Source organism: Lampetra fluviatilis, chromosome 25 (assembly GCF_964198595.1).
Source record: "Lampetra fluviatilis chromosome 25, kcLamFluv1.1, whole genome shotgun sequence".
NCBI lineage: Eukaryota > Metazoa > Chordata > Hyperoartia > Petromyzontiformes > Petromyzontidae > Lampetra > Lampetra fluviatilis.
Genome location: NC_136299.1, coordinates 11,700,068 through 11,726,575, shown reverse-complemented (window position 1 = coordinate 11,726,575; position 26,508 = coordinate 11,700,068). Strand labels below are relative to the sequence as shown.

The 26,508-nt window shown below is 43.9% G+C and overlaps 2 protein-coding genes across 3 annotated transcripts in view; one reads left to right on the top strand and one right to left on the bottom strand.

Moving 5' to 3' along the window:
- LOC144941813 (serine/threonine-protein kinase D1-like) overlaps positions 1-3,741 on the top strand; it is a 45,281-nt gene extending 41,540 nt beyond the window's left edge. For both annotated transcript variants that reach the window (XM_078868280.1, XM_078868279.1), the window contains 2 exons: positions 128-213; positions 1,296-3,741. In XM_078868280.1, the coding sequence (XP_078724406.1) occupies positions 128-213; positions 1,296-1,634 (425 nt within the window). In that variant the 3' untranslated portion in view covers positions 1,635-3,741. The remainder of the gene's footprint in view (positions 1-127; positions 214-1,295) is intronic.
- Positions 3,742-5,069: 1,328 nt separating this feature from the next.
- NDUFAF7 (NADH:ubiquinone oxidoreductase complex assembly factor 7) lies at positions 5,070-23,238 on the bottom strand. Its single transcript, XM_078868281.1, has 10 exons — positions 22,964-23,238; positions 18,295-18,458; positions 17,778-17,858; positions 17,214-17,324; positions 16,510-16,741; positions 16,319-16,377; positions 15,602-15,715; positions 14,705-14,848; positions 13,381-13,557; positions 5,070-8,928 (listed from the first exon to the last, which is right to left on the bottom strand). Exons 1-10 carry the CDS (start codon positions 23,031-23,033, stop codon positions 8,719-8,721), a joined length of 1,362 nt encoding a protein of 453 aa, XP_078724407.1. The 5' UTR covers positions 23,034-23,238; the 3' UTR covers positions 5,070-8,718.
- Between the last annotated feature and the right edge of the window lie 3,270 nt (positions 23,239-26,508).

The window sequence follows — 26,508 nt, the reverse complement described above, 5'->3', positions numbered from 1 at the left end:
GCCATGCAGTTGATGATTTATATTGTTCCCGTCACGCCGTACGTGAATATTCACGATTGACTTTTACACCTTTTTCCGCGTTGCTTCTGCTCCTGTTGCTGCTGCTGCTGCTGCTGCTCTGTTACAGCCATCGACTTAATTGGTAACCTGCTTCAGGTGAAGATGAGGCAGCGGTTCAGTGTGGACAAGTCGCTGAGTCACCCGTGGTTACAGGTACAGAGCCCGCAGTAGGACGTCACCCTGAATGGAACCTCGGAAGGCACAAGCGCTGTGGTGACATTAAGGCCGTAATTATAATATATGTGCTCAAAATGTCCCCCCCAATATATTGCTAGAAAATGTATTTCTGTTTATATGATTGTGGTTATGGTTGTACTTTATAAATCCCTAATCTCTGCCATTACATACAGTGAAACAAGAAAATGTAAAACATAAAAAACAGCAATGTAATACAATGCACTATTAGACATTATTGTAATTTATTTTTTATAAAAATTCCATTCTATGTGTTAGTTAATTTTTTAAATATTTTAGGCAGGAAATGGCAGGAAATTCGTTTTCAATGTTGACTCCATGGCTATGGCCTTGGGTGACATTACCAAAACTTGGCGGCTGGTGTTGTATGTAAATTACATGGGGAGTGGAAGTGTAGTGATTAGGTCACAGCGCTATGAACCAGGCGGCCCGAGTTAAAATCCTGGCCACGCCTAACATCAGTGGTGATTATCTAAACTGGTCCCGGGCCTCTTTTGGATCAAGTCGGCCGTAAATGAGTACCTGGTCGCGGTAGTGGGGAGACAAAGGTGGCGGGGCGTGGCACCGGTTACACCGCCCCTCGTACACTATTGCTGCTTGCTAACAGCCCTTTGCCCAACAGCCTGTATGTTATATTCTTGGTTCTTTCGGTAAAGTCACGTAGAAGGGAAATAATAAAATAAAATCATCAGGTGTGGTTTTCACACATGATGATGATTGCTTGTGTTGCAATCGAAACGTCGTGAGAATTTTATATTTGGTTATTATTTTATTATTTCCCTTCTACGTGACTTTACCGAAAGAACCAAGAATATGAATCCCTGCAGTCACGAAAGCTTTAAATCGAAATTTAGCCTGTATGTTGTACTGTATGTTGACCTTCTTACGCACTATACGTCGCCAACCGTGCTAATCGGAGGTGCGTGGGGGGGGGGGGAAGGACCACAAACTAAACACAAACAGCGGTTCTAGAATCTTGACCCCTCTTGACCTTTGCGTAAAGGCCCTCCCGCCCCCGCCTCGCCCGGTCTCGCCGGCAGGACTACCCCACGTGGCTGCAGCTTCGCGAGCTCGAGCTGCGTCTGGGCGAGCGCTACATCACGCACGAGAGCGACGACGCGCGCTGGCAGGAGTACGCGCGCGACCGCGACCTGCCCTTCCCCGTGCACCTCCGCGACAGCCTCGACCACTCGGCTGTGGCGGCCGCCCTCTCCGCCGCCCGCTGGAGCTGCGCCGTCTCCGCGGAGAGAGCCGCCCTCGCGGAAAACGGTCGCTTCCTTCCCGACGGCGGCGGCGGCGACTGCTACCGCCGGCTCGCGGATATCTCAAGCGACTCGGACATTGTGAAGTGTCTGAGCAAGCGCGTCAACAGCCTGTGATTGTGTTTCATGTGCGAGCGCACGTGTCAATCCACTGCTGCTGAGTGGTGGGACTTCTTAACGCCGGGTGGGTTGTTGACCGGACTTCGCCGTGCTGGTCAAATGTGTCCCCGTGGCTCAAGGTGCACAGCCGAGGAGAGTATTTTTTCTTTGGTCATCCCTTTCAACGCCTTCTCATGCCCCGTTTGAGGACATTGCTAAAGTGGCTGTTTGGTAAGAGGCTGTGGTTGGTGAGACGTTAGTGTTGGTGAAATGTGTTCACGTACAGCCCTTGTGTCAGTCCGTTGAGGGATGAGGGCATCCGCCGATGAGGGCCTCCAGGTCGTGGGTCGTGGGTGGGGTTCTTTGACCGTATTTCAAGCTGGTCCGTGAGAGTTTGTGAAGGTCGGGTGCATAGGCGTTGCTGCATTGCACAACACAATGGATATTTCTGCACTGCCTTCTGCTGACGCAGCCTATTAACTCTTGTTTGATGCATGGTGGTCGCCCATCCAAGCGCTATACCGGCTCAAGCCTGCTTAGATTCTGAGATCTGAAAGATCGTCAGCATTGCGGGCGATTCATCCAATTTTAAAGAAAGTTACGTCAACCTGCACTAACGAGCTTTGGATGGCCTTTGGCAACAGCAACCTTCAGCCTCCAGTGTAAATTCCACATTCCCATGGCAGGGGTTAGTCTCCCAGCGGTGCCACTGAACTTCTCACAAAGTGGGGACCGAATCGGCCCCTCACCAGGAATTGAACTCCCGACTTTCTGATTGCGATTCAAGCGCTCTTCTGACCAACAGTGCCACTTGTCTGGCTTTGACACGAGTACAACAATAACAATTTACATTAATTCAGCATCCAAAAGCAATTGGATTTAGAGATGCTTGACGCATTTTTGTTGTTCATCAAACCGCATTAAGGTCGAAGAGGGGTGGGTGGACGACGAGGGGATCCCTGCAGGGAAACAAAGAGAGAGCAACGCAGTTGGCACAGCCCGGGACCAAGCAACCAGGGCCTAGCTGGGACAGCCCGGACGAGATGTTAACTCCCTCGCCTGGTATACAGGAGGTCGTGGGTTCGATCCCGACCCTGACGTCTGCTGCTGTATATTGGGAGTTTGCGTGTTCTCTCTCCCCGTGGTCGCGTGGATTTTCTCCAGGTCCTCCGGCGTTTCCCTCCACATTTAGAATGAACGCGCGTTTAGAGCAGTGGTTCTTCTTAACCTGGGGTTGCACGCATGCCTTGGGGGGTGCATGATGCCCTTTCTGGGGGTGTGAGACATGCCAGATTGTTTTAGAAGTTACATAATTGAAACCCAAATTAAGCACGGGCATGGAAGTACAACTACTTTGTTTCACCAAACCCTCTATGTATTTATTAACATGTTTTTTTTACGATTGAGAACCAAAGGGGTGAAAGGCTGCAGTAAAGGTTAAGAACCGCTGATTTAGAGGATCTGGCCGCTATAAATCTTCACATGACGATAAGCCACCTTCGCTGAGCTATATTTTTTGGACAGGTCGCTTCTGAAAGAGAGCTATATAAGCTCAGTGGGCCTTACCTGGTAAAATAAAACATTGTTTTGGTTTATAGTTAAGTTCCAGGGCGTCCTTGGGAAACTGGTGCCCTTGAACGAGTACAGTATTAATAATGTGGAGATATTTCATCCAGCGAAGCATTTTTTATTTTATTTAGAAAGCCACCTGAATGTGCCTTTTGCCGAGCATGGTGGCGGCACAGACCTGTGGTTCAGTGCGACACTGCCGACAGGGCTTTAAGTTGGCCCGTGGAAGGCGGTAAATCAAAGTACAGGTTCCCCTCGCTCTATGCGGTGGATGCGTTCCAAAAAAAGGGGCGCACAAAGCAAAACTGCACGACACAGCTGCCTGCCGAGTAGCACACACAGCACAATACACAGTGTTGTGCCACATCCAAGTTTATAGCTGAATACGGGTTCCCCACAACTCCGATTAGCACGGTTGGTTCTAGATTTAAAGCTTTCGTGACTGCAAGGATTCATACTCTTAGTTATTTCGGTAAAGTCACGTAGGTAAAAAATTAAATTAAAATTAATAAAAAATAAAAACAATAAAATCACGACGTTTCGGACGGAAGCTTGTGTTGCCTCCGAAATGTCGTGATTTTATTGTTTTTATTAATTTTAATTTCATTTTTTACCTACGTGACTTTACCAAAAGAACTAAGAGTATAGCACGGTTGGCTACGTGCACGCGTTTCCCCGGTTAACCGACTGCTCCTGACCATTATCCCTCTACCATTGTCGCGTCGTGAATCCGGGTAACTTTAATCGGCTCCCATTTGCGGGGAGAATTACTCGGAGGTTGCGGCTAGACCAAGGATTGTTGTGGACACGCCGAATGTATCCCCTCTGTCACTCATGTTCTTTGGCTTCAAGAATAACAATAACCATGAATAAATAAAACATCCGTACATAATTGGTAGAAATAGGCTATCCGCATGTACGTGAAATTGCACAAACTGAACCCGCGTATAGCGAGGGAGACATGTGAGTTGGTGACCTCTAAATCAGTGGCAGGTTTGAGTGATGATGACCCCTTTTATGCATGCGTTGTTATTTCTTGTTGGGTACGTGCTCTGGTTTTCTTTCAAAAACTAAAAATTAGAAAAGCAGGAATTGGCCAAACATCCCAAAGAGGACCGTCTTGAGACTCAGTCGAGTTTGTTCCCTGGGTAAGTGAAGGGCGTTGTTCTGGTATGTTTTGTGACAACTGCCATTGTTATATTTATTGTCCTATGAAAGTGTTTATATATATAACGATATCAGGAAGGCTGAAAAGATCAATTTTAAGTGAGATAACGATTGTCACGATTTTAGATATATTCTTATCAGTTTACACAGAAGAAATACATTTTGTATCTGGCAATTCATGCCACTATTGGGGTACTGCAGATGAAATAATCAGGTATCCTTTTAATATTTTTTTTAAATATAAACTTGCAATGTCAACCTTGCAGTTTTCTAGAATGTAGTTATACGAACGTTAAGGCTTTTGCTCTATTTTTAATATTATATTTCATAGCTATCAAGATTTACCCTCTGCATTTATGCCGAAGCATATCTGTTGTCAAAATAATGCAAGAGTCAAAGCTATAAACAAACGGCGCAACGTATAAACTTGAAAACAACAAACACATTTTCTTTTAAACATGACAAATATCTGATATTTACGAAGGTGGCAGTTAAAAAAACACAACAGCTGTTCCACCATTCTAAAACATGCACTGAGCCTAGTGGTTCCAAATTGATCCCACATCTGATTCTCGTGCCCATCATGATCATCGGCCATGGTCAATCCACTGCTGGATGAAAGCCTCCCCAAGCCGCCACCACCTGTGACGCAACAACCACCGAGTACCTAATTCTCATGTCAACAAAAACTTAACACAATCGTCAACAATACTGCCTTTAAATTAAATATAAGTCAACGTATCGGGCAGTGGCCCGAGAACCACGGCTGGGGTGGAGGGAATGATGTGTGACATCAACGCGACGCACGAACCCGGCTCAACGCGCCAGCCAGCCAGGAAGCCAGCCAGCCAGCCAGCAAAACTTTTTTTAAAACATCGTATGGTTAAATTATTTTATGTTATATTAAGAACCATTTCCTGAAATGTCACCGACATCTTTCATTTGAAGGCCACAGTGTTATTGACGAATGTGTTGAGTTTTTAATTGTTGCTTTTATTCATATTTGTGTTTGTGTACCACAATAGCAACGCAGCATGACCAAATAACTTACACATTCTCATTTCCATGTTTTGTTTTTTCACACACAAGCGAATAATTCACAATACAATTATTATTGAATCAGTGCTTAAATGTACGATACATGCATCAAATTGATTGTGTGAAAAACAATGATTGTGATTAATGCCACGTGTAATAGGTTCACGTGATACTTTCCAACCATTAACGATCACAACATTGACAACAATGTTAATACGGGAAGCACGTCTTGAATAAAAACGTGGCCCGGAATCGCAACAATATATTGGATCACGAGAGAGAAAGGTTATTTCAGTCTGACAGTGCACGCCTGTGTTACAATGGAACCACAGAAATTGGATCTGAAGACACGGACAGAGTTTAACGACCAATGCATTAATTTGGACAGAGATGAAAGCATTCCACATTTGAACTTAAAATACATAAAAAAATAATCTATCGAAAAAACATCTCAATTACGTGTCTGTCTTTAATGAATTTTAATAATTGAGTGTGTGGTCCATAATCTTGAACGTGTCCGATACCAAACACGAATCTCCACGGCAACACCATTTCACTTCTGGATGATTGCTCACAGATGTCCCCCTTCTTAGAATTACCCACTGTTGTGCAACACACATTTAAAATCTAGGAATACGTTTCAAACTAGGTCATCGTTATTGAGCATTGACGAGTTGGATTGGACAAGCTGCCACTTAAAACGGGCTTTGACTTCACGAACGGCGATTCGCGTGCTGTCTTTTTAACTTTTCACACGATAACGCAACACAACTGTTGAGATTAACGATTTCACCTGTATTGATCATGGCTGCTCTACTTTCTAAACATTGCCCAATCACAGCAAAACCACTGTGATAAGCAAGCAATATGTTTGAAAGTGGGTCATGCTATTGAACATCGGTGAGTGGGACAAGATGCATCCGAACTACAGGTTTTGACTTTGCTAAGTTGTTCCTGTTTTTTCTTATTTGTTACACTTATAAGAAAATCATGCAATACCACTGTTGAGATTAATTACGATGCTTGTTTAACAACATACCTCTGCTGAACTGGATACTGCCATTTGAAACTCATGTGTGAGATGCCAGTAAGAAAAATAATAAAGCTTGCAGTGCCATTGCAAATCAAGGCTGAATGTGCTTTTGACATTTTCTCCCTACAGAAAGGGCTTTGGCTTGGTGCCACCTGCAGGATAACTTGGTGAATGGTTGTTACACCGATCAGTGTAAAGCAGAGGGCGTGGTGATGCGTGGATTCGTCAATTGATATCAGTTCTTAAGGCTCGCAATTTTTTTCAAAGCTTCGTCAATTCGGGGCTGTATATAGGGCTCCCTCCCCATGCCGTGCCGGCTATGGGGATTGTATTACCATGCTTCCCCATTGCAGGGTCAACGCGGTTCGTGAAGGCTCTCATGGTACACGGCATCGAATTGCGCGCGCAAGAATTGATCATTTACGATATTTGAAAATTGCGTGCGAATGTACTGCCGCTACAAATGGGCTCATGAAAGCGACATGAACACACGAGAGAAAACGAAATGAGAACCAAAACAAGCGAGATAGCAAAACATTGAATTCGTCAATAAAATTATGACGCTGAACTGTGACAATTCCCCACGTTGCTGGGAGGGAGGGTAAACCGTTGACACCCCTCACAAAAGGTGGTGTGATAGAGTAACATAGAATGGTTATCCAGGCAGGCATCCACAAGAACTCAATGTACTCAGGAATTTTTTTAATCAACAATTATCGCCGTGGCGTTTACCTACACATGGAAATACTTTGGGCCTAACATCAGGATTGTACCCGTAGGTTCTCTGTAAACAATTCCAACCTCGCCACGTGACGTAGTCACATGCGTGTACACAACTGTCTAAAAAGTCAAAGAATTACATTTCAAACATCATGTACAACAAAGACTGGCCCTGAATTGTGTACGTTTTCCCGATACCATTGGTGTAATCACATTGTAATTGACATGCAGTTGTACCAGAAGCACAACAACTGATATATAGCACAAGTTGTACTAGAATTATAATAATGAGCTCTTTGCAGTTTAAACGGATTAGGCTAAGCTGTATTTTGTTGCCTGTGTTGCTGCCAATTTAGGAATGAAGTCCATGCCAATTCCAGCTTCAATTTAATCAATATCTCTATCGAAGTCCTCTTCTACCAAACACATAAACACGATCAGTATTTATTGTTAGTCGTTTATTTCGTGCGTTTCTCCAGAGTTCACTTTTCACAACGCCGTCAAATTTTGAGGCTGCAAGTTACGTGAAACGGAGGCCTCGGTAAAAGTTATGCAAGTGTGACATGAATGAAATCTGTACATGATGAGAAAATCCCATCATATAAGAGAATAAGAGCGCAGGTCGGAACACAGACTTCCCCGAACAGTCGTATGGAGATAACCAGGTCCAAAGTGGTCCAACTCTGTGCACTGCTGCCTTGCAGTCGGTCACATTTACTCAAATTTATTTCGATGGTGACCTAAGGCAAGAGGACCACAATGCACTTCTTCAAGAAATGCTGAATATTTCTGCAAAATGCACAGAGGCTTGTGCTTTGGACACATGATTGTGCGCTGCTTGAAACTTAAAACGCACTGCGTTTGAACAAATCAGAAGAACACGTCAGTTGGCGAGTGGTTTTAAAAGCAGGTTTTTTTGTGTTCTCATTATCAAACACTCAAATAAATAACAGAGCAGTGAGACTTATGTTAATCTTTGGAAGTGACCTTCCACTCCTTTACATTTGCATTGTACATTTTAGAATGTTATAGTTGTACTCTATTTGATGGGTTCACAGAAATGGAAGTCTGAGTCAAGTGGTGGTGCAGTCATTCGCGCGCTATGTTATTAACTCGGCGACCCGAGTTTGATTCCCAACCATGCCTAATATCAGTGATGAGTAAGGCAACCACGTGCCCAGCCAGTGCCAACAATTGCCTGAGCTCTGCGGTTCTCCATATGTTAAGATCTTTTCAGTCAATTAATCAGTGTTTACATGTGGGAGGAAACCAGAGCAACCGGAGAAAACCCACGCATGTAAGGTGGCAACACACTATCCCTTACAGCCTGAATAGGTGGGGTCCACATTTAAATATGTGGGAGTCCACAAGGGAGTTTCACAACGTTTGTGTGATCCACGAACACTCACCTCTACAGTCTAGGATTACAGACATACACCACCACCGCCCAGCTACGAATAAGTGCCAAACCTCCATAAGTGAAAGGCATCGGTAGGCCTCCATCCAGTGGTGGGCGAGTTGTAAAACACGGTAGAGTTACAAAAGATGTGCAAATGCAAACAGGACTTTTGCAGGTCATTTCATGACGAGTTCACTGAAACCTGGCACGGGTGGTGGCGCTGGGCTCTTTGTAGGTTCCCGAGTCGGGCCGGGAGACAATCGTGCACTCGGAACCAAGGAGAAGAACTTGAATCGCGTGCCCATCTTCTCCGGGCTCATCAGCATCTCGTAGCCGGCCAGCAATCGCCGGCGAGTCTCGGCGTCACCCGCGTTTCGCAGCAGAATCTGAGTTTGAAAATAAGGCAGAGACCACCCGGTGCTGTCTATGGAGGTTTTTCAAGACTGAGAAGATCGCGAACCCTGAGTAGACAAGTAACAATGCATCGATTGCTGAAGTAATATCAATTATTTTGCTCATGCACCAGATTTGAGCGCATGAAAACTTACACCTCATGACTTATGCAAAGTATATGCGAGTTAAATCTTGACTTAAAGCTTTCGTGACTGGAGGAATTCTAATTATGTGTGTCTTTCAGTAGAGTCACATAGAAAGGTTCAAAGAAAATAACAAAAAACTACGACGTTTCGATCGCAACACAAGCGGTCGTCATCAGGAAGACGCACGCTTGTGTTGCGATCGAAACGTTGTAGTTTTTATTCATTTTCTTTGAACCTATCTACGTGACTTTACCGAAAGACCCAAAGAATATATATGCAAGTTATATGCCAATTACAACGTAAAGTCAATGCAGCGAACAAAACTAAACACGACCATGCAAGGCAGACAAAAAATGAGAACACAAATGATAATGGTAAAAAAAAGACAAAAAATATTATTATTGAATCCTGACATAGCATCAGGACAATTGATCAAACTACTGTGGGGTGATTGGGGGAGTGCAGGGGATGGGAGGGGCAGGGTAAAGTGTTGTATGGCCACCCCCAATGTTCAACCATTTGTTTAAAAGGTGAGCACCTTCCATGACATCACTGATGCATTGCAATGACATCACAGAAGATTTAATATTTAATGTTTCAATGCTACACAATAAATATTGCAATTTTAGTGTCTGCCAAACAACCTTTTGCTGTGCCTTAATCATACCCAGTATTGTTACACAATATTGGCCAATGTGAAGAATGACATTTGGAAGAAAACAAAAATTGACATGAAAAAATAACGAGGATGTGCTAAAGTTGGAACGAGGGTTTATGAGAGTTCAAGAATGTGTGCCACGGGCTAGAGCCCTCATTTTCCAGGCTGCCTCTGGACATAGGAACCAATGGACGACATGTCCCCTCTTGACCCTGCACAGACATCACCCCCCTTTTTCAGCTACTGGTGACACAAAAATATCACGTGCAAAGTTTGTGAGGGTTGAGTGAAATATGCATAATTAAAAAAGTATGCCGCACAAACGAGTTGGAGGGGCACTTGTTTACAGTACCAAGCCTTGGGCGAGCCGGAGAGAACTTCCACATTACCGTGGCAATGTTGGCACCACCGAAATCCTGGGTTAGATTCCGGGCAACTACCCATGATGAACTGGGTGTTCCAGTGTAGTGAGTTCGTCTTTGCCCAGTCACCAGACCGCACGCAAAAAACCCACCACATTTTATATTGCTCTGCAGTTAATTTGTGTAAATTCAAGGTCTGTCATTTTAAAAATTCAGTTTGACTGCAATGCGATGAACACTACTTTGTAAGCAGGGCAGGTGGGAAAGTGGCTGCCCCCTCGTTTGGATAAGAAGTCGCTTGATGATATCTCGGAAGTAGTCCTGTGATATCCACCTCCGCTGAACATTCTCGAACATGGGTGCTTGCACTGCCCTGCAAGAGTTCCTTTTAGGATTATTCGCTTCGTGAAATGATACCGAGAACGCAATCTATAAAACAATGGGAAAGGTGTCACAACCGATACAACGATCGATCCTTTATTTGAAAATATGCATCCCTGAATCTTGGAAATTCACTGAATCGCAAGTGGGGGGTGGTGGGAAGCAAATCATTAACATCTGTATTATAAATGTAGAGTCTCTCGGGCTATGATCACTCACACACTCACACAGACCAATTGAACCCTGATGTAAATTCCAGCCTCTATCCTATAACAGCATCGACCGGCACAAATATGAATGATCCATAAGCTCTTCGCTGCATTGTTCCCATCGGGTCCACTGATGAGGCCACGCTGTAAGCTGAGCTGCGTTCCGAACGAGCATTGCGAGGCCCTTTTGCCGTGTCAGAATGTTTGTTCGGCTCCGAGAGACGGAGGGAGAATATGAGATGCCGGAGTAGGGAAGCTCTCAGCTCCACCATTGTGGGCATGCTTTGTGCTGGTGAATACCTCGCATTAAGAAATTCAATAGCTAAGTGCAATATGAAAACTGGTCTTCACGATAAGCACGAGAGGTGAGCCCAGTGTGGGGGTGAAGCACACACCTGCAATCCGGTGCTTTGAGGGCGAGGGGTGGTGGACCGCACACATTTATGAAACTCCCAACCCACTGAGGCTGTGAGGTGACCAAGAGATGGCAGGTACAGCAAGCGGGTGGAATCCAAATGTGCGGAGCTTCGAGTGTTATCCCAACGTACGAGTGTGGTTTTCTCTGGGTACTCCGGTTTTATACCGTACGTCAAACACTAATTCGTGGAATTGGCCAAACATTTCAAAGCAGGACCCTCCTGGGAGTCTCAAGACTCATGTAAATTCCTGGGTTCACCTGGGCATTACTGTAATAATTATTTATACAAGGTGTGCACGTAAATATTTTCCTCCTGTGCATATATCTATTCCTCCATGCGTGCATATCCTTTCTTGGCCCAGATTTCTACAAGTCACTGTGTTGAGAAGAAATGCTTTACTGTTAAACTGTATGTTTCACAAACGCATTAGCTTTAGATCAATAAACGTAAATAATGAATTACTTTACCTGCATACATGATTTTAAGTAAAATCGGCTTCATTAAGTTAAAATAATTTAAATAGCTTCGGGAAACGAACACAAGTGCTTACAATATAATGTGACACTTTTCCGAGAGGTGGCATCTTAATGATTTTTTTGTTCTTTCCTTTTCATTTCTTGGCTCCTTCCTCTGTTGTCACAACAAGTCCCGGTGCTTGTTGACAAACACACTTTCAGGGCGATAAGCCGATAAGGCGGGCACACGCATCGGCGTGGCACTGCGTGAGGATCTTCACTACCTCCACAGGTGCCGTGCCCTGGAGGCCACAAACAACTCCTGAGAGCCGGCTCTCCAGCACGCGAGCCCCGGGGCAAGAAAGGAAAGCGTGTGAAAGGGGTTCCGCTGGCGCGTAGCTAAATCGCAACTCTGCGTCAATACATCACTCGCACTTCGAATGTCAAGCGCTACAAGATGCCGCCGCAAACATTCCTCACAGAAGCAGGGCATAATACCAACCGGGCCGGTCCAAGTCGACGACCTGGAAAATATTTCCAGACCCAGCGAACCGCAACCAGTTGAAGGGGATGAGTATGGAAGGAAATGTATGGGGAAAAAGGATGCCCTTTGTTTGTAGATAAATGACAACACCGTGAGAATACATCACCCGCACTTCAAATGGATGGCAAGCGAGAAAAGAGGCTGAGAACGATATTCATAAGCAGGGAATAATTTCAGTCCGGGTCGCTGAACCGGAAAGCACGCACGCAGCACACTGCATCCAGTATAAACATCTCACTATGGCTGTCGCCACTAGTCACGTGCCACCTATTACAGTTTACGAGCAACCCAAAAAAAGAATCGGTGATAAATCAAGCCCTGTTCGAAAGGTCAAATTTATAACATATGCTATCCCAGTCAAGTTTTGTGTTGTGGTTTGTATGTCTGTTTATGTTTATATCTATATGTAACAGGAGTTATTTGAGTTGATAGAGATTTTAACCAGACACAATATAAGTCTAAGCCAGTTAATGAACCTTAATGACATCCAATTAACTGGCTTAGACTTATATTGTGTCTGGTTAAAATCTCTATCAACTCAAATAACTCCTGTTACATGGAAAATCATCCCACGGCAGGACCGACGTGAAAAATCTTAATGAAATTACTTAATGATGTTTACTCGGATAAATAAAGCACACATGTATTTATAATTAGCATAACTTTGTGATTTTAAATAATTACTTTACAAAGCCATAAATATTCTTTGGGTCTTTCGGTAAAGTCACGCACATAGGTTGAAAGAATATTAATTCCTGCAGTCACGAAAGCAATAAATCCCAATGACAAATGTCATTCAGTTTAATGAGGGCTAAATGCGCCAAGTTCACTGTGCCAGGAAAAACAATTAAATTTGTTTTATTACAGAGCGGTGTCCTGTACACAGACAAGCACAGACACGCACGGATCTGGCAATGAAGTGTGCATTCAAGGTGTAAGAATAAAAAAAAACTATTTGGCAACGGGAAATTAAGTGAGATTTGCAATTGGCGGTGATCTTATGCCACGTCATCTTTAGCTTGGAACAGTAGAACCAAGGAGCAAGCGAGACGTAGCTGCTATGAAGTGTGCAGGGGGTGCAACTGCACAGAGACCCACAGGACAGATGGGCCGTGGACGCAGAGTTAATAATAAGGCGGAGAAATTGGGACAGGGAGTCCCATTCAATTCCTTGCACGAGGGTTCATGCTATCCACACTACACCACTGAAAAAGAGCCTTGCTAGGCCACACCAAGCATGTCTGAGCACGAATCGGGGTCCGAATTCTAACCTTCAAGCGCAGGTCGATGCCCATGTTTTGAAGAAAATCTCGCTGGGCGATTGGCCCCAGGCAGGTCACCCCGTGGCCCTCGGTCGCGCGACGCAGGTATGCAAAGTCGACGTCGGCCGTCAGGTCAGCCAACCCCGGGGCGCACAGCACGTGGTGCGGTTTGTGGCCACGGAAGCCCTGCGCGCATACACACGCGCACACGCATGCACACGCGCACACGCATGCACACGCATGCACACGCATGCACACGCATGCACACGCATGCACACGCGCACACGCATGCACACGCACACACGCATACACACGCATACACACGCGCACACGCATGCACACGCACACACGCATGCACACGCATGCACACGCATACACACGCATACACACGCGCACACGCATGCACACGCGCACACGCATACACACGCGCACACGCATGCACACGCATGCACACGCATACACACGCGCACACGCATGCACACGCATGCACACGCATACACACGCGCACACGCATGCACACGCACGGCAGGCAAAAACACGGAACATTACGCACACGGCACATGATGGAATCAAATCGCATTTATACTGTGCTCGCCAATAAAAGACAACTCTAAAAAGCTTACCACATTATTCAATAACATAGACTGCTAATTGTAAATGAACCTAGGTTATGCATTAGAAAAATCGCATGCCCCGTTTAGGTAAAACCGTGCACAGTTTACTGTATAATTTGACATGACGATATATACACGTGCAGCTCTTTTCCAATCCACTGCTGGATGAGGGCCTCTCCATGGCACGTGAATGGGAAAATGGAACAATGCTGAAATATGTGCAAAGAATCGTAGAGATATATGATTATAATTATAATTACACCAAGAGAAGTGAAGAGGGGCACTTGAATCAAAGATGAAAGTGACACATCATCTTGTATGTATGGTGAACTTCTTTCGCACTGTGCGTAGTCAACCGTGCTAATCGGAGGTGCGGGTGGAAGGACAACAAACTAAACACAAACAAGCAGTTCTAAAGAAATGAGTTTTAAATCTAGATTTAAAAGTGCATCGCTCCAGTGGCTTCCTAACATCGGAAGAGCGTTCCAGACGGCCACGGAAATAAAGTAGGCTTGGGCAGGACACATCGCTCAATTTAAATGATGGCCAATGAATACAATTTACAATCAAATGGCAGCCAAAGGAAATAAAGCACCGGGAGAGGATGACCACTGTGCGGATGGAACAATGAAATTAGCAGTGAAATCTTAACACCATGAAATTGCAGGATCCGCGCCACTTTGCCCAGTTTTGTCCCATGGCGAGAGCGGGGAGCTCACCCGGAAGGTGTCGGTGCCGGTGCCCTCGTGCCCATAATCGGCGATGAGCGCCCCCCCGCCGTGTGCGGCCACGCGCTCGGCCAGGTTCGCCACGAGCACCGCGGCCTCCGCACACACCTCCACGTGCTCCCGCACCTCCCCGGCCTGCAGTCCGACGAGCGGAAGAATCGCGCAGCTGCTTGTGGCCACGCACCCAGCACCGGAGCTTAACATCTCACTTACTCAATATTGTTGTTGCCTGGATCGCTGGCCGGCTGGAGAAGGCACGTGACTGGTAGCCACAGCCGTAGCGGCAGGCATACTGGACATGGTTGTGCCGGGCGCATAAATATTATCCAAGGTTGCCGGACTGGACAGACCCGGCTGAAATTAAGCCCTGCACAGCACTATTCCATTGCTATTCTATCATACATCGACAGATTAATATATTCTCATCTAATGAGCGTTAGATACATTCTCGTAGACCTATTGTACTTGGATTTTGTAATATGAGCAATACAAGTCTGCAAACGACAGAGGGCAGCATTTTCCCACACATGATCTCTGAATACTTGAATCCCAGCTTTCAACAACTCACTCCATATTACATGCAACTGCTGAATCTGGTACATAAAACACCACGACACAGCAACATTTTTTGTTAATCCCGACAAAATCAAATTCATTATAAAGGGCCTGCATGGAATATCACTTTTCGTAAAAATGCATTAAGTTAATTTGGCAGTTAACCATGGCTTGGCTAATGTATCCACCTGTTCAGCCCTCCATGGCCCTAATTAAGGGCCAGGACAACCCCATGCAGGTATTATTACACGCAGCTTAATTACGTGAGATGGCAGAAGACAGAAATCTCAAAAGCGAGACAGTGGGGATTGTTTTTTTGTGTTTTAACCTGACCTGAACAAGAGCACTCGAGGCCAAGCTGGGAGTTGGAGCCATCACAAACCTCAACCCAAAAGGCAACTCCGGATCAATGTCGACCATCACCTCCCTCCAGCCGCGCTCCGTTTTCTGTGTACAAACAACACCACTTTTAGGTCGGTTTTTTTTCCCCATTACTGGCTAAAAGTAACAAAGCACAGGTTTACAACTCGTGTCGAGCAGAGGTACGGAAACGTTTCATTCTGGAGCTGCCCGATAGCATTTTCAAATAGCTTTTGTGAGCCACACATTAGTCAATACTAAAATTTAGACTGTATCCATTAACCAAACTTAGCACTCTATGCATTAATCAGTTAGGTCTGCATGTATTGACTGCGGTGCTCAGAACTTTGAATCATAACAGGTGATAACGCATTTTAAAACTAGAAAGCATTGGCAGGTCACACACCTTCCCCTCTGGTATCTGATTAATGTGGCCGATATGCTTTCAGCAAGGGACAGATATCATTTGCAGGCCAATTCGAAGTGACTGGCCCCATGATGTGGCCAAGGGCCGCATGAAATTAAGTCATGGGTGGTTTCTCCTGATGTGGTGTACGGTGTGCAACTCAAGCATTATTTATTTACATTGTGGTTCTCGCAATGGAAATCAGGTCGTACAACAGTACCGATTAAGCACATTTTCACGAGCGATCCACAGCCATAAAAACACAAAAACAAAAGCGCACTAACCTTGAACGTATGGATGGGCAACGCATCAAAGAATTCATGTGCCACAAAGAAAGTGAAGCCTATAAAAAAAATGACATCACGTCAAATAAACGTTATTACTTAAAGCTGTTACGTAAGATTGTTGATATTAATAAAAAATAGCGTCTTTGGTTTTCTTTGTTGAAACATTAAATGAATTTGGCACAGTTGACCTTCTGGCACATCTTGCAGATTCCGATGCCAGCAGACTGGAATTCCACTCCTCGTTACGCGTTGTTTGTAGGTGGAAGATTCCGCTTGCGCGTGGGAATCCAGGCTCGCCTGCTGCTCTTGCGTCCTGCCGATGAGCACCTGCTCTTGCACCTCGCTCAATGTGGAGCTCACTTCCACCAAGTGCAGAGCCACCTCCGTTTTGTCCAGAACTTGCCTCAACTGCTCGACCACCTAGAAAGAGCAGAAAACGGATGTGGAGGATTCTTGTTCACACTGCGGGGAATTTAAGAATCAACGACAGAGATTTTCGTAGAAAACCGTAGATTCGCATATAGACCCAGTGATTAACATAGAGATCATCAGCCTCACATAGACCCTTGGACTCACAGAGACCCATATATATATGGAATAATCACAAAGCTTTTGATTTATGGACCTCATTGTTAGAACCTGTGTGTGTGTGTTTCAATGGTGTAATAAATTCAAACATTTTTGAAAACCAATATATTTCACTTATTGTTCAACACTAACCTATGTTACCGCAGTCTTGGGTGAAATAACTTTAGGTGATGTATTTCATGTTGTTGATGAGGATTGTGATGTGCATTTGCATGTATGTATGTATGTTGAACTTCTTTCGCACCATACATAGCTAACTGTGCTAATCGAAGATGCGGGAACTGGTTTAAAGGGGAGGACAAACCCGGAGCACATCACTGGCCAGGCTGCCACGTCCTGGGCCAAGCTCCACCAGACGAAGAGAAGGGGGCTTCCCAGCAGCCACCCACTCGCTCACGCACCACACAGCCACCAGCTGAGGCCCAACGGATGACAAAAAGAAGATCCACAACCACACATCATTGCTGACCGTGGCCCATCTCCATGATGAGTAGACAATCTGCATCTTTGTCAAAAGGAGCTTCTCCGAAACTGCTCAATAAAATTTTAAAGAAAGAAATTGAACTTGCAAGCTTACGATGTTTAGTTTATTGAACGGACAATGACATTCTCAAGAGAAAAAAAGACATTTTAACCGGCATTGTTTATCCCGTCTGGGATTTACATCTCAATGCGTAGTAAGGCAAGTCAAGTGTCAAAATCATACAACAGATAGGCATGTGGGATTGGGCGAGCCAAATAAGTTTCACGTGAGTTTCATATCACCCCATCAATAGGACGGGGATGCCCACTTGTGTATCATACGAAGCTTAGCTACAGCAAAGTGTTCATTCAATGTAGTTGTGGAAAACACAAGACGCTTGTGTACCTCTCCAAATATCTGGCTGATCTCTGGGGATGTAATAAAATCGCCACGCTCTCCAAGCATGTCGTGGTGGATATAGTATCCCTGCAAAAGAATTCGAATCATATCATCACATACAAGAAAACGTGGTTTAATCCGCTGTGCTCTGCACCCAAAACAATTCACAACACCCGTGCAAAGTGTACTTACTGCACCTAGACGTGTACACAACGCTCGCCTTCATCAGTTAATGGAAAAAAGCACAAGCGTGTTTTCAGAATAAAAATTCGAGTAATAATTAAATTATAAACTTTCTCCTTCAATGAGCTTGTAAAAAACAGGCAGGTTAATTAAAAAAATAATAACGCGTGTCACGGACGCTAAGAAAACAAGAACTTGAAGTTTCGGCTGACTTGGCTGATATATTTACATCTACTGAAACATTGAGATTTTTGTTCTGACAGACAAGAATGCTGTGGATTTCATGTACAAATCAAATATGCTCTTGTGACGGTTATATAAAAAACATCGCGTGACCTGCCTTTGCGGGGTTGGTCAGGACCTCTCGCATGTATTCCGCTGTCGATATGGGTCCAGTGGCCTTGATTTTAGACACCAAATGCTTCAGCATCGGCGTCACCTCCACGCCACTCTCTGGATGAGTGGATGAAAATCTCTCGACGTCCATCCGCGTTTCCAAAAGACCTATAACGTCATGTGGTACAAGGTTAAGATTATTGCAACTTAATTTTCACGTGCAAAATCTATAATCGATTGTTTTAGCTCAACAAGCAATGAAAGAGGATTCGTGGATTGCAAATGATCCTCGTACTCACAACACGCGCATATAATTGCGCGTGAGAAACTAGATGATTAACAATTTATATGACGTGTGCAATTATGTAAATTATGCTGTTACATTTGCACTAATGGAGTGAAGAAAATGATTTAATTGAAATAGATCAAAAGAGGAATAAATACAAAGGACATGATGAAAAATAAAACATCATACATTTTACAACTGAGATGTAACCCTGAAATGTGACGCTTCATTGAATCGCTGGGGAAGGTGCCGGAATGAGTACTGCCTTGTGTTTACATTGTGCCGTACAAAAAGTTGGTTTTTTTGTGTAAGTCGTGCTGTTCAGGAGGCTACCGTTATAATTTATAAATGCATCACATGAGCTAGAACAATATTCTTTTGTAAGTGTATACTTCTGAAATATAACGTGTGATTTACAAAAACATGATGAAGCATGCATGTACATTTACTTCACGATCCCATTACAGGGTTCAGAGTGTATCCTTCATTGAAACGGAACATGTTTTAAAAACTGACAATATATTTTAAAAAAAACACATCTTTGGAATTTTAAATTAAAATTCCTATAATTACGATTCAACAAAGCATCAGTGAGAAAGTCGGTAATTACGGGTGGGCTCAAAAGGAAGAGTTTAATTTTGCAGGCAGCGAGGAATGCAAACGACGCTCAAAACCTCCGGTCGTCGCCGTCACCCCCGTTAATACCGCTCCCGCTTCTATTAAAGGATCGCGGAGATTGACAGAGCTCGGATTGTGTGGCGACGATCTCACGACCCCAGGGTGCAGCCCTAATTCTGAGCGTCACTCAGAGGCTCAGTCGGCCCGCTCAGCTGCAGGTGACTATTAATTTGGGGGGGGGGGGGGGATTTCCGTGCCCGGCAGCCGGCGCGGTGAATGGAGGGTGGGACCGCTTGTGAGATGAACGTGGCCGCCAGCATTCGACACCAGCACTTCGGTGGCCGTAAGAGCTGACAATTCCTTCGCTTTATTAGCCGGAGACGAGAGGCCCCGGTGAGGTGCGTTACCAAGCTTCACAGTTGTGGTTGGATGCGGAGGGCAATGTTCGTGGTTTCATTGTTACACTGCACGTATGTACGTAACTATGTATGATGGAAACGTGTACTGTATTGGTTATTTTAAAATAATGAGGCACGAAGCTTGGTATTGTTTTTTATACTTTGCTTGCTTACAATTTTTGTTTTATTACATTTAAATATATATTGTGCAAACACTTTATCATTGATATCCGTCGATTTGTAGTAATATTAATCCTTAATGGGGTTTTGTTAATAAATTGTATAGGCCACTGAAATGGACCAGAAAACACAAAGGGCTGCCAATCAACAATTAGCAGTGCTCACAAAACAACAGCCTCTCTGCTCAGTTCATTCTCTCAGTCCCAACCCAGGCTACATTTCAAAAAAGGGGGCCACAGAGGACAAATCAACTCGACGCCAGGTGAGGTATTGTGCGTTAATGAGGCAGGAAGTGGGACGGCATAAAAACCCCATTAAGTTCTTTAATTCGAGCAAAGTGTGGAAAAGATCCACAAAAAGTGTGGGTTTTTTTTTGTTCACATCATTTGAGCGCTTAGCCGTGTCAAGAATTGCCTTTGTTTAAAACAGGGGAGGGGGGGGAAGCCTTTGTCCATAGGTGCTTGTGCTGGTGCTTTTGCAGAGAATGTTCCTCTAAAAGGACCCTGTCTGCAGCCCGGTTGGTGTCCCCGTGTGTGTTCAGTCTTAATGGTGTCGTGCTTTTGTGATGTCCAAGGACCTGGCCTTCAAAATCCTAAGAAAGAAATTGGCAGGGGGCCTTCGTCCCTTCATTGAACATGTACCATTAAATTAGCCGCAAACCCTCACTTCTAAGCTGTGGATCTGGGGGGGGAGGACTATTACTCTATATTAACCAATTGAGGTTAGAAAATAAAGCCCATATATACTGCATTTAAAATAACATGCATAAGCAACTACGAAGCAAAGCATATTATAATACGTGGAATTTGCAGAAAAGAATGTTGAAAATGAAGCCGTTTATTTAACAAAAACAAGCATGTAAAAAGGAGTTAAAGTTTGTGGACTTATTTGCACGTTGAACTGCTAATTAAAACATACAAATAATAACAGATTCCTAAACATTTTAGCACATTGATAAATACTGAGCTATGTCGAGCAAACAGCCAATCTGGCGAAAAAAACATTCTTAGTTCTAGTAGGAAATCATTATCAGGCAATTAAACTATAAACAGGCATTAGCTTGTGGCGAAAGCAGTAATTTTCTAGTGCCTAATGCCTTGAAGCCAGCGGCCTCTTAATCCTTTTCAAAAAGTGCAAACAGCAAAACAGAGCCATCCCTAATCTGGTGATTAATCCACAGTTGGAAGCTGTTCGCCCAAGGCTTTGGAAACATTAGCTTGAAGCAGTTCAAATTACAGCAGGGAAAAACTAAAAGCAGTGATTCTTCTTCTTCTATCGCAGGCTGCGTACACGATACGACATCGGCAAGCCAACTACACGGCCATAAAGTAGATCATATTAAACTCACATACAGAGAGTAATTAAAACACTCATCAATGGAATAAAAAAAACGTATTTATGGAATGACAAAACATGCAAGTGAAAAACTGTTTAGAAAACAAAAGTACGGAGGCTTTCATATTCTTTGATTCTTTCGGTAAAGTCACGTAGATAGAAAAATGATTTTTCTCCGCCTGATGACGACCGCTTGTGTTGCGATCGAAACGTCGTGAGTGTTAGCGTTTTATAAAACCAAAAATTATTGTATTATTTGTATTTGATTATTTTATATCGACGTGACTTTACCGAAAGAACCAAAGAACATTAATTCCTGCAGTCACGAAAGTTAAGTCAAAATTTTACTGAGGCTTTCCTGAAAAAGATGTACTATTATTATTCAATCAAATGCAGTTGGACAGCATTGTCGTGTCTTGCATAGTTATACAGAGAAATCTCCTCTCATGCACTTCCTCTTGCCCACTGTTTCTATTCTAGCTACAACTCCCAAATCGCCCTAGAATTGGTATCGTGGAAGTAACATTATCGATCCTATTATCTGCCATTTAGAGCAGAAAACAAAAGTAAGCGAGAAGTAGCGGAGAATTCAATCAGTCGCGATTTTGCGGACATAACCTCGTAATCTGGAAATTACTGGCACATTGATCCAATTCTCCGCGCTTTTGCACGGGTGTTAAGCAGTCTATCAATCATTCCATTATAAACACGTGGCAAGTGGAGACGCGCATTTTATCCACACACGGATAAGAGTAAAACGTAAGGAAAAAACTCGAATATAATTGGATCCACAAATATAACCCCACACATGTGTAAATCTTATCTTAGCTACTAGGTACATTCATTGATGCTACCATCTCTAATTTTTATTTATTATTGTAATCAATGCAGTAGAGTATTAATTGTTTCAATGTATCGTTGTAAATAAACAAAACGCATTGTCGCCGTAAAGAATGATACACAGAAAACGACGACGTAGCTTGCTATCTCAGCGAGTTTGACAAAACATTAGCTCAAGACCAAGAATTGTTGAGGGTAATTTATTTAAATGTCACAGCCCTATATTGATCCACTGCTGCATGATGATGCCCTCTCCACACCGTGAGGGTTATTCGACCAAATTTCACCACGTTGGTCGGTGCATATTTCACCACGTTGGGCATGTGTGGGGAGCATAGACGTGGGCACATTGAAGTGCAATACAACAATAAATGTGGTTGCATTGCCTTCTGCATGTGCCCAAGTGTCATCATACTCGCACTCCGTAAACAAACAACCCCACAAAATACGACAGTGATGTTCGTGAGCACCTAGTTATGGGACGAGCACACCCCACACGCCCGGCCGCCTTTGTCTCCCCTGTGTCAACGTTTAATTCACACCGCGCCAGATACTTATTTAAGGCCGAGTTGACCTCGAGGAGATCCCAGGGTAAAAAAATCCCATGCAGCTTAACAAGTTGTTATCCGAGGCCGGGAATCGAACTGAGGCCACAGGATTCGTAGCAGTGCAGTGCTTGAACCACCATAAAATGTAGAATAATTCAGCGGCCGTGGTAAATCCACTGCTGGATGAATTCCTTCCGAACCCGCAAACTCTCGCCCGATCCTGCGACATCGCGATACAATATTACAACATGCAATCACTGCGTACTATAGCTAAACCTTGCACACGCGACGGCACGTTTATATACGACTCGCCTGACTGCATAAAGTGCGTCGTTTAACGCAACTCCCGCGCGAAAGTGAGCCACTTTTCTCTCGCTCCGAACTCGGTTGCCGCCCGCACCGACCCTCGACTAGAAGCCGCTGCCGGGAAAGGCGCCCCGACCCCCGCTGGACTGCGGCGCCACTCACCTAGGCCTCGGAGCTTTCGGCGATAGAGACGACGCGCGTCGAACAGCGAGCGGCGCACGACGGCACTCATGACGATTTGCCTCGTCCCTAATCGATTATAAATCGTCTTGCTTTGCTCGCTGCGAGCATTTAAAACGCAACTAAAAAGGGCAAAATAAGAAGTGAACACGGCACGAAGCGCGATCGTGGCGGGCGACTCGCCGCTTGTGGCCGTATTCTCTGGATCACGAGAGATGCTCGCACATAACTTTTTGTTAAAGTTAACGATAACAGTGCGGCTTATAATGCGGTTCGTGTGCTGAGTGTGTGTGTATGTGTAAGATAAAGTTTGTAAAATAAACGGAAAAATAATCTATTGACGACCCGGCACACGAGTGGGGAATTGCGTCTTGTTTTATTTCCCATAGTGTCTCGTAATCGGGGGATTACGGTAACAGCCCCCAGTGTCCACCACGTGCTTTGCACCGTCAGTGGCGCACAGGTCAAGTTTTAAAGGGCCATTTTCAGGCTGAAATATTATTATTATAATATTGTGCACGAATTCAAGTATTATTCAAATAACATTTGACTACTTAAATAACAGTACGAAAGCATTATTTAAATAATATAATTTACATAATTTTATTACAATTGTCATATTTTCATACTGTAATTTTAATAATGTTTAAATACTTTTTACATTCGTGCATTCATTTTTGGCCAGAAGGTAGCGATTAACTAATGAGCGGTGCATCTTCTTGGTTCACGTATAAACCTAATAATATGTCTTTATTATGGTTTTTTTTCCCTTCTACGGACTTTACCGAAAGAACCAAGAAGATGAATCCCTGCAGTCACGAAAGCTTTAAATCGAAATTTAATGAGTGGTGTTTCGTATTAATTGCGTTTGAAACGTTCTGTTAAAATGCATTCGTTTTGGCTTCAAGGGAGGGATGCATGCACTCTGTATTACGAGGGTTTGTCCCTATAACCGCAGGGTTACAATCGCAACGGGATTCCCGGGTTCCGGAATTTCGCTCTGGAAAAATAAAATACCAGAGGAGAATAGGAATAGGAGGGAGGCGCGTAAATATAAAGGAGGGGTTGGACGGATTGTGGGTAGCCCCGGAAAATATAACATGAGAGATTATACATCACCATATTTCTAAGTTTTATTTTTTTTGACAAATTCTGCATTGGGTAGGCGTTCCATACGCATTTAATATAAGCAATTGATGATGATGACAGATGTGTTCATAGCTCGTAAATCAACCTTGCGGTGGAGCCGTGGCGCAGTGGTTAGCACGCTTCGCTATGACCTGAATTCGATTGCCCCGGGCCGCATCTGGGCGGACTCAGTGGCAAGCGATATCTGAACTGGTTCACAATGACAGTCGTGGTGAAGTATGGTCAAACAACCTCCACGATCAATATGGGCCTGGGGAGGTTTTCATTCGCCAGTGGATCGGCAAAGGATCGTGCGTTATTTCTAGATGAACGTTGCCCATATTAGTCTCTAATGCGTTGCTCTTTTTTTTTCTTACTGATACCGAAAATGAGATTCCTTTATCAACTCAGGTGCCTATACACAGGGCCAATGTAGAATGATCAGGTTTACAAATGGACATCTATGAACTTTGCTAGTGTATACAAACTGTATTGCTTTACACTTTTCAACGGGCTTTCTTTTGAGATCAGTTCCTTTTTTGAAATTCAATCCGGGGTTAATTTGCCCACCCAGTATTGAAGCCTTCAGAAGTCAGAATGGTGAATTTGTACACGGAACAGCTACACTGCATAGATGTAATAGCACTCGGGTCTTTAGAAGAGTGCAGTTTACACGAGCGGCGACAATGACCACCACAACCTATAATTTGCAGGGACTCATGTCTCGCTGAAGGTGCTCTGTTTAGGTGGATTATTACATCGCTGGCACGTGACGAGTAGCCACAGCCATAGCGAGAAGTATCCTGGGTGTGGTGTGCCGGATGCAGATTTATTTACATGTTCACCATCCCGGCTGACTTGAATTCCTGCGTATGAGACTGCTTAGCTTATATATGTTGGTTATAAAGATTTTACGAGAGATCCAATAATCATATGGGACGTCATTTAATTTTACAGTTCTGTATGTAGTTTATTTTACTATACCCTATGTTTGAACAATCACGCACATGATATATATTGCATATAATGCATGCAATACTGATATATATATAAAACATCGGGTGCAGTGGTGGCGCAGTGGTTAGGGCAGTATGAACCCTGCTATTAAGTTTGATTCACGACTAACATCAGAGGTGAGCGACGTTGGAAGCCGTTCCTAATATCGGCATCTTCCACCTCTTTGCCAACCCGCCGTGGTGAACTATACTCAACAATCCCTGTGGCTAGCGCGGCGTGCTTGGGGGGCGGGGGGCAGGTGTTGATCCAACAGTGTATTGACAAAGAAATGTCAATAATTATTTTCTGTATATGTCACAAAGAGAAAAAATGCAGTCTCGTGAGGTTTTCTATTCACAGGAAGCGATGCGTTTAATTGCAAAATTTACTTCGCAGAACACTCATATCACACACAGGATGTAGACACAATGAGAAAGTTCAACTCTGCCATCTTACAACTTTGTAACGTTTTAATATCTGAATCCACGTGTTAACACGTGAATTAATCCAAAGCCCGTTATTGATAACAGTAGAGCAGATATGACATTCATATCAAGGAAGATATGTTGCTTCAAATACCATATGTATGCAATGGCCACATGTATTTAACCGGAGACGTCTAACACTGTAGGTATGCAGTTTATGTGTCTTTGTAGTTGAGTTGCCCAAGTTACTTTGCTATGGCAAAGGAAGCTGAGTATCTACTTTAGATAATACGTGTTTTACCATAGGAAGCCTGATGAACACTGAAGACGACGTTTATGCCAACCAAGGTAACAGATGTACTTTGAAATAACATATCTATCATGTACTCTACTCTATATGATATCACCACCAACGTATTTTCGTAAATACAATTATGACACTATCACTCTTTTATACATCATACACAACATGTTCCAGTTGTAGTGCATGCTTATTATATATGATCTTTTACGCATTGTATAAAATTTATATATAGTATTATTCAACGACGTTTACGATTTTGCGCAATTTAATTCACATTTTAGATGCTTTTTATTTTCCGACCTCATGCAGCTAAATGTGACCCAACCACCAATTTGGGGCTAGCCGGGGTTTTACTGTAATCCTCATCGCCCATTGTCCAACTACAGCTGGTTGAAGTTCTATGGACAGACAGCAGTGCTGTGTTCATATCTATAAGATTAAATTTCAATATTATAAATGTCATGAGAAAAACCATCTGAAAACGTGCACGTGATACATTTTAACAATAACATTAATAATTCACAACCTTTTAACATTTATATAGTTTGACGCCCCAAATAATTCCTCCTTTCACGTCCATGTCACTTTGTATATGGAGTTCTGCGGTGGCGGCGTGATTAGCGAACTCCGCTGTGAACCCGTCCACTCGAGTTCGGGTCACAGCCACGGGTAAC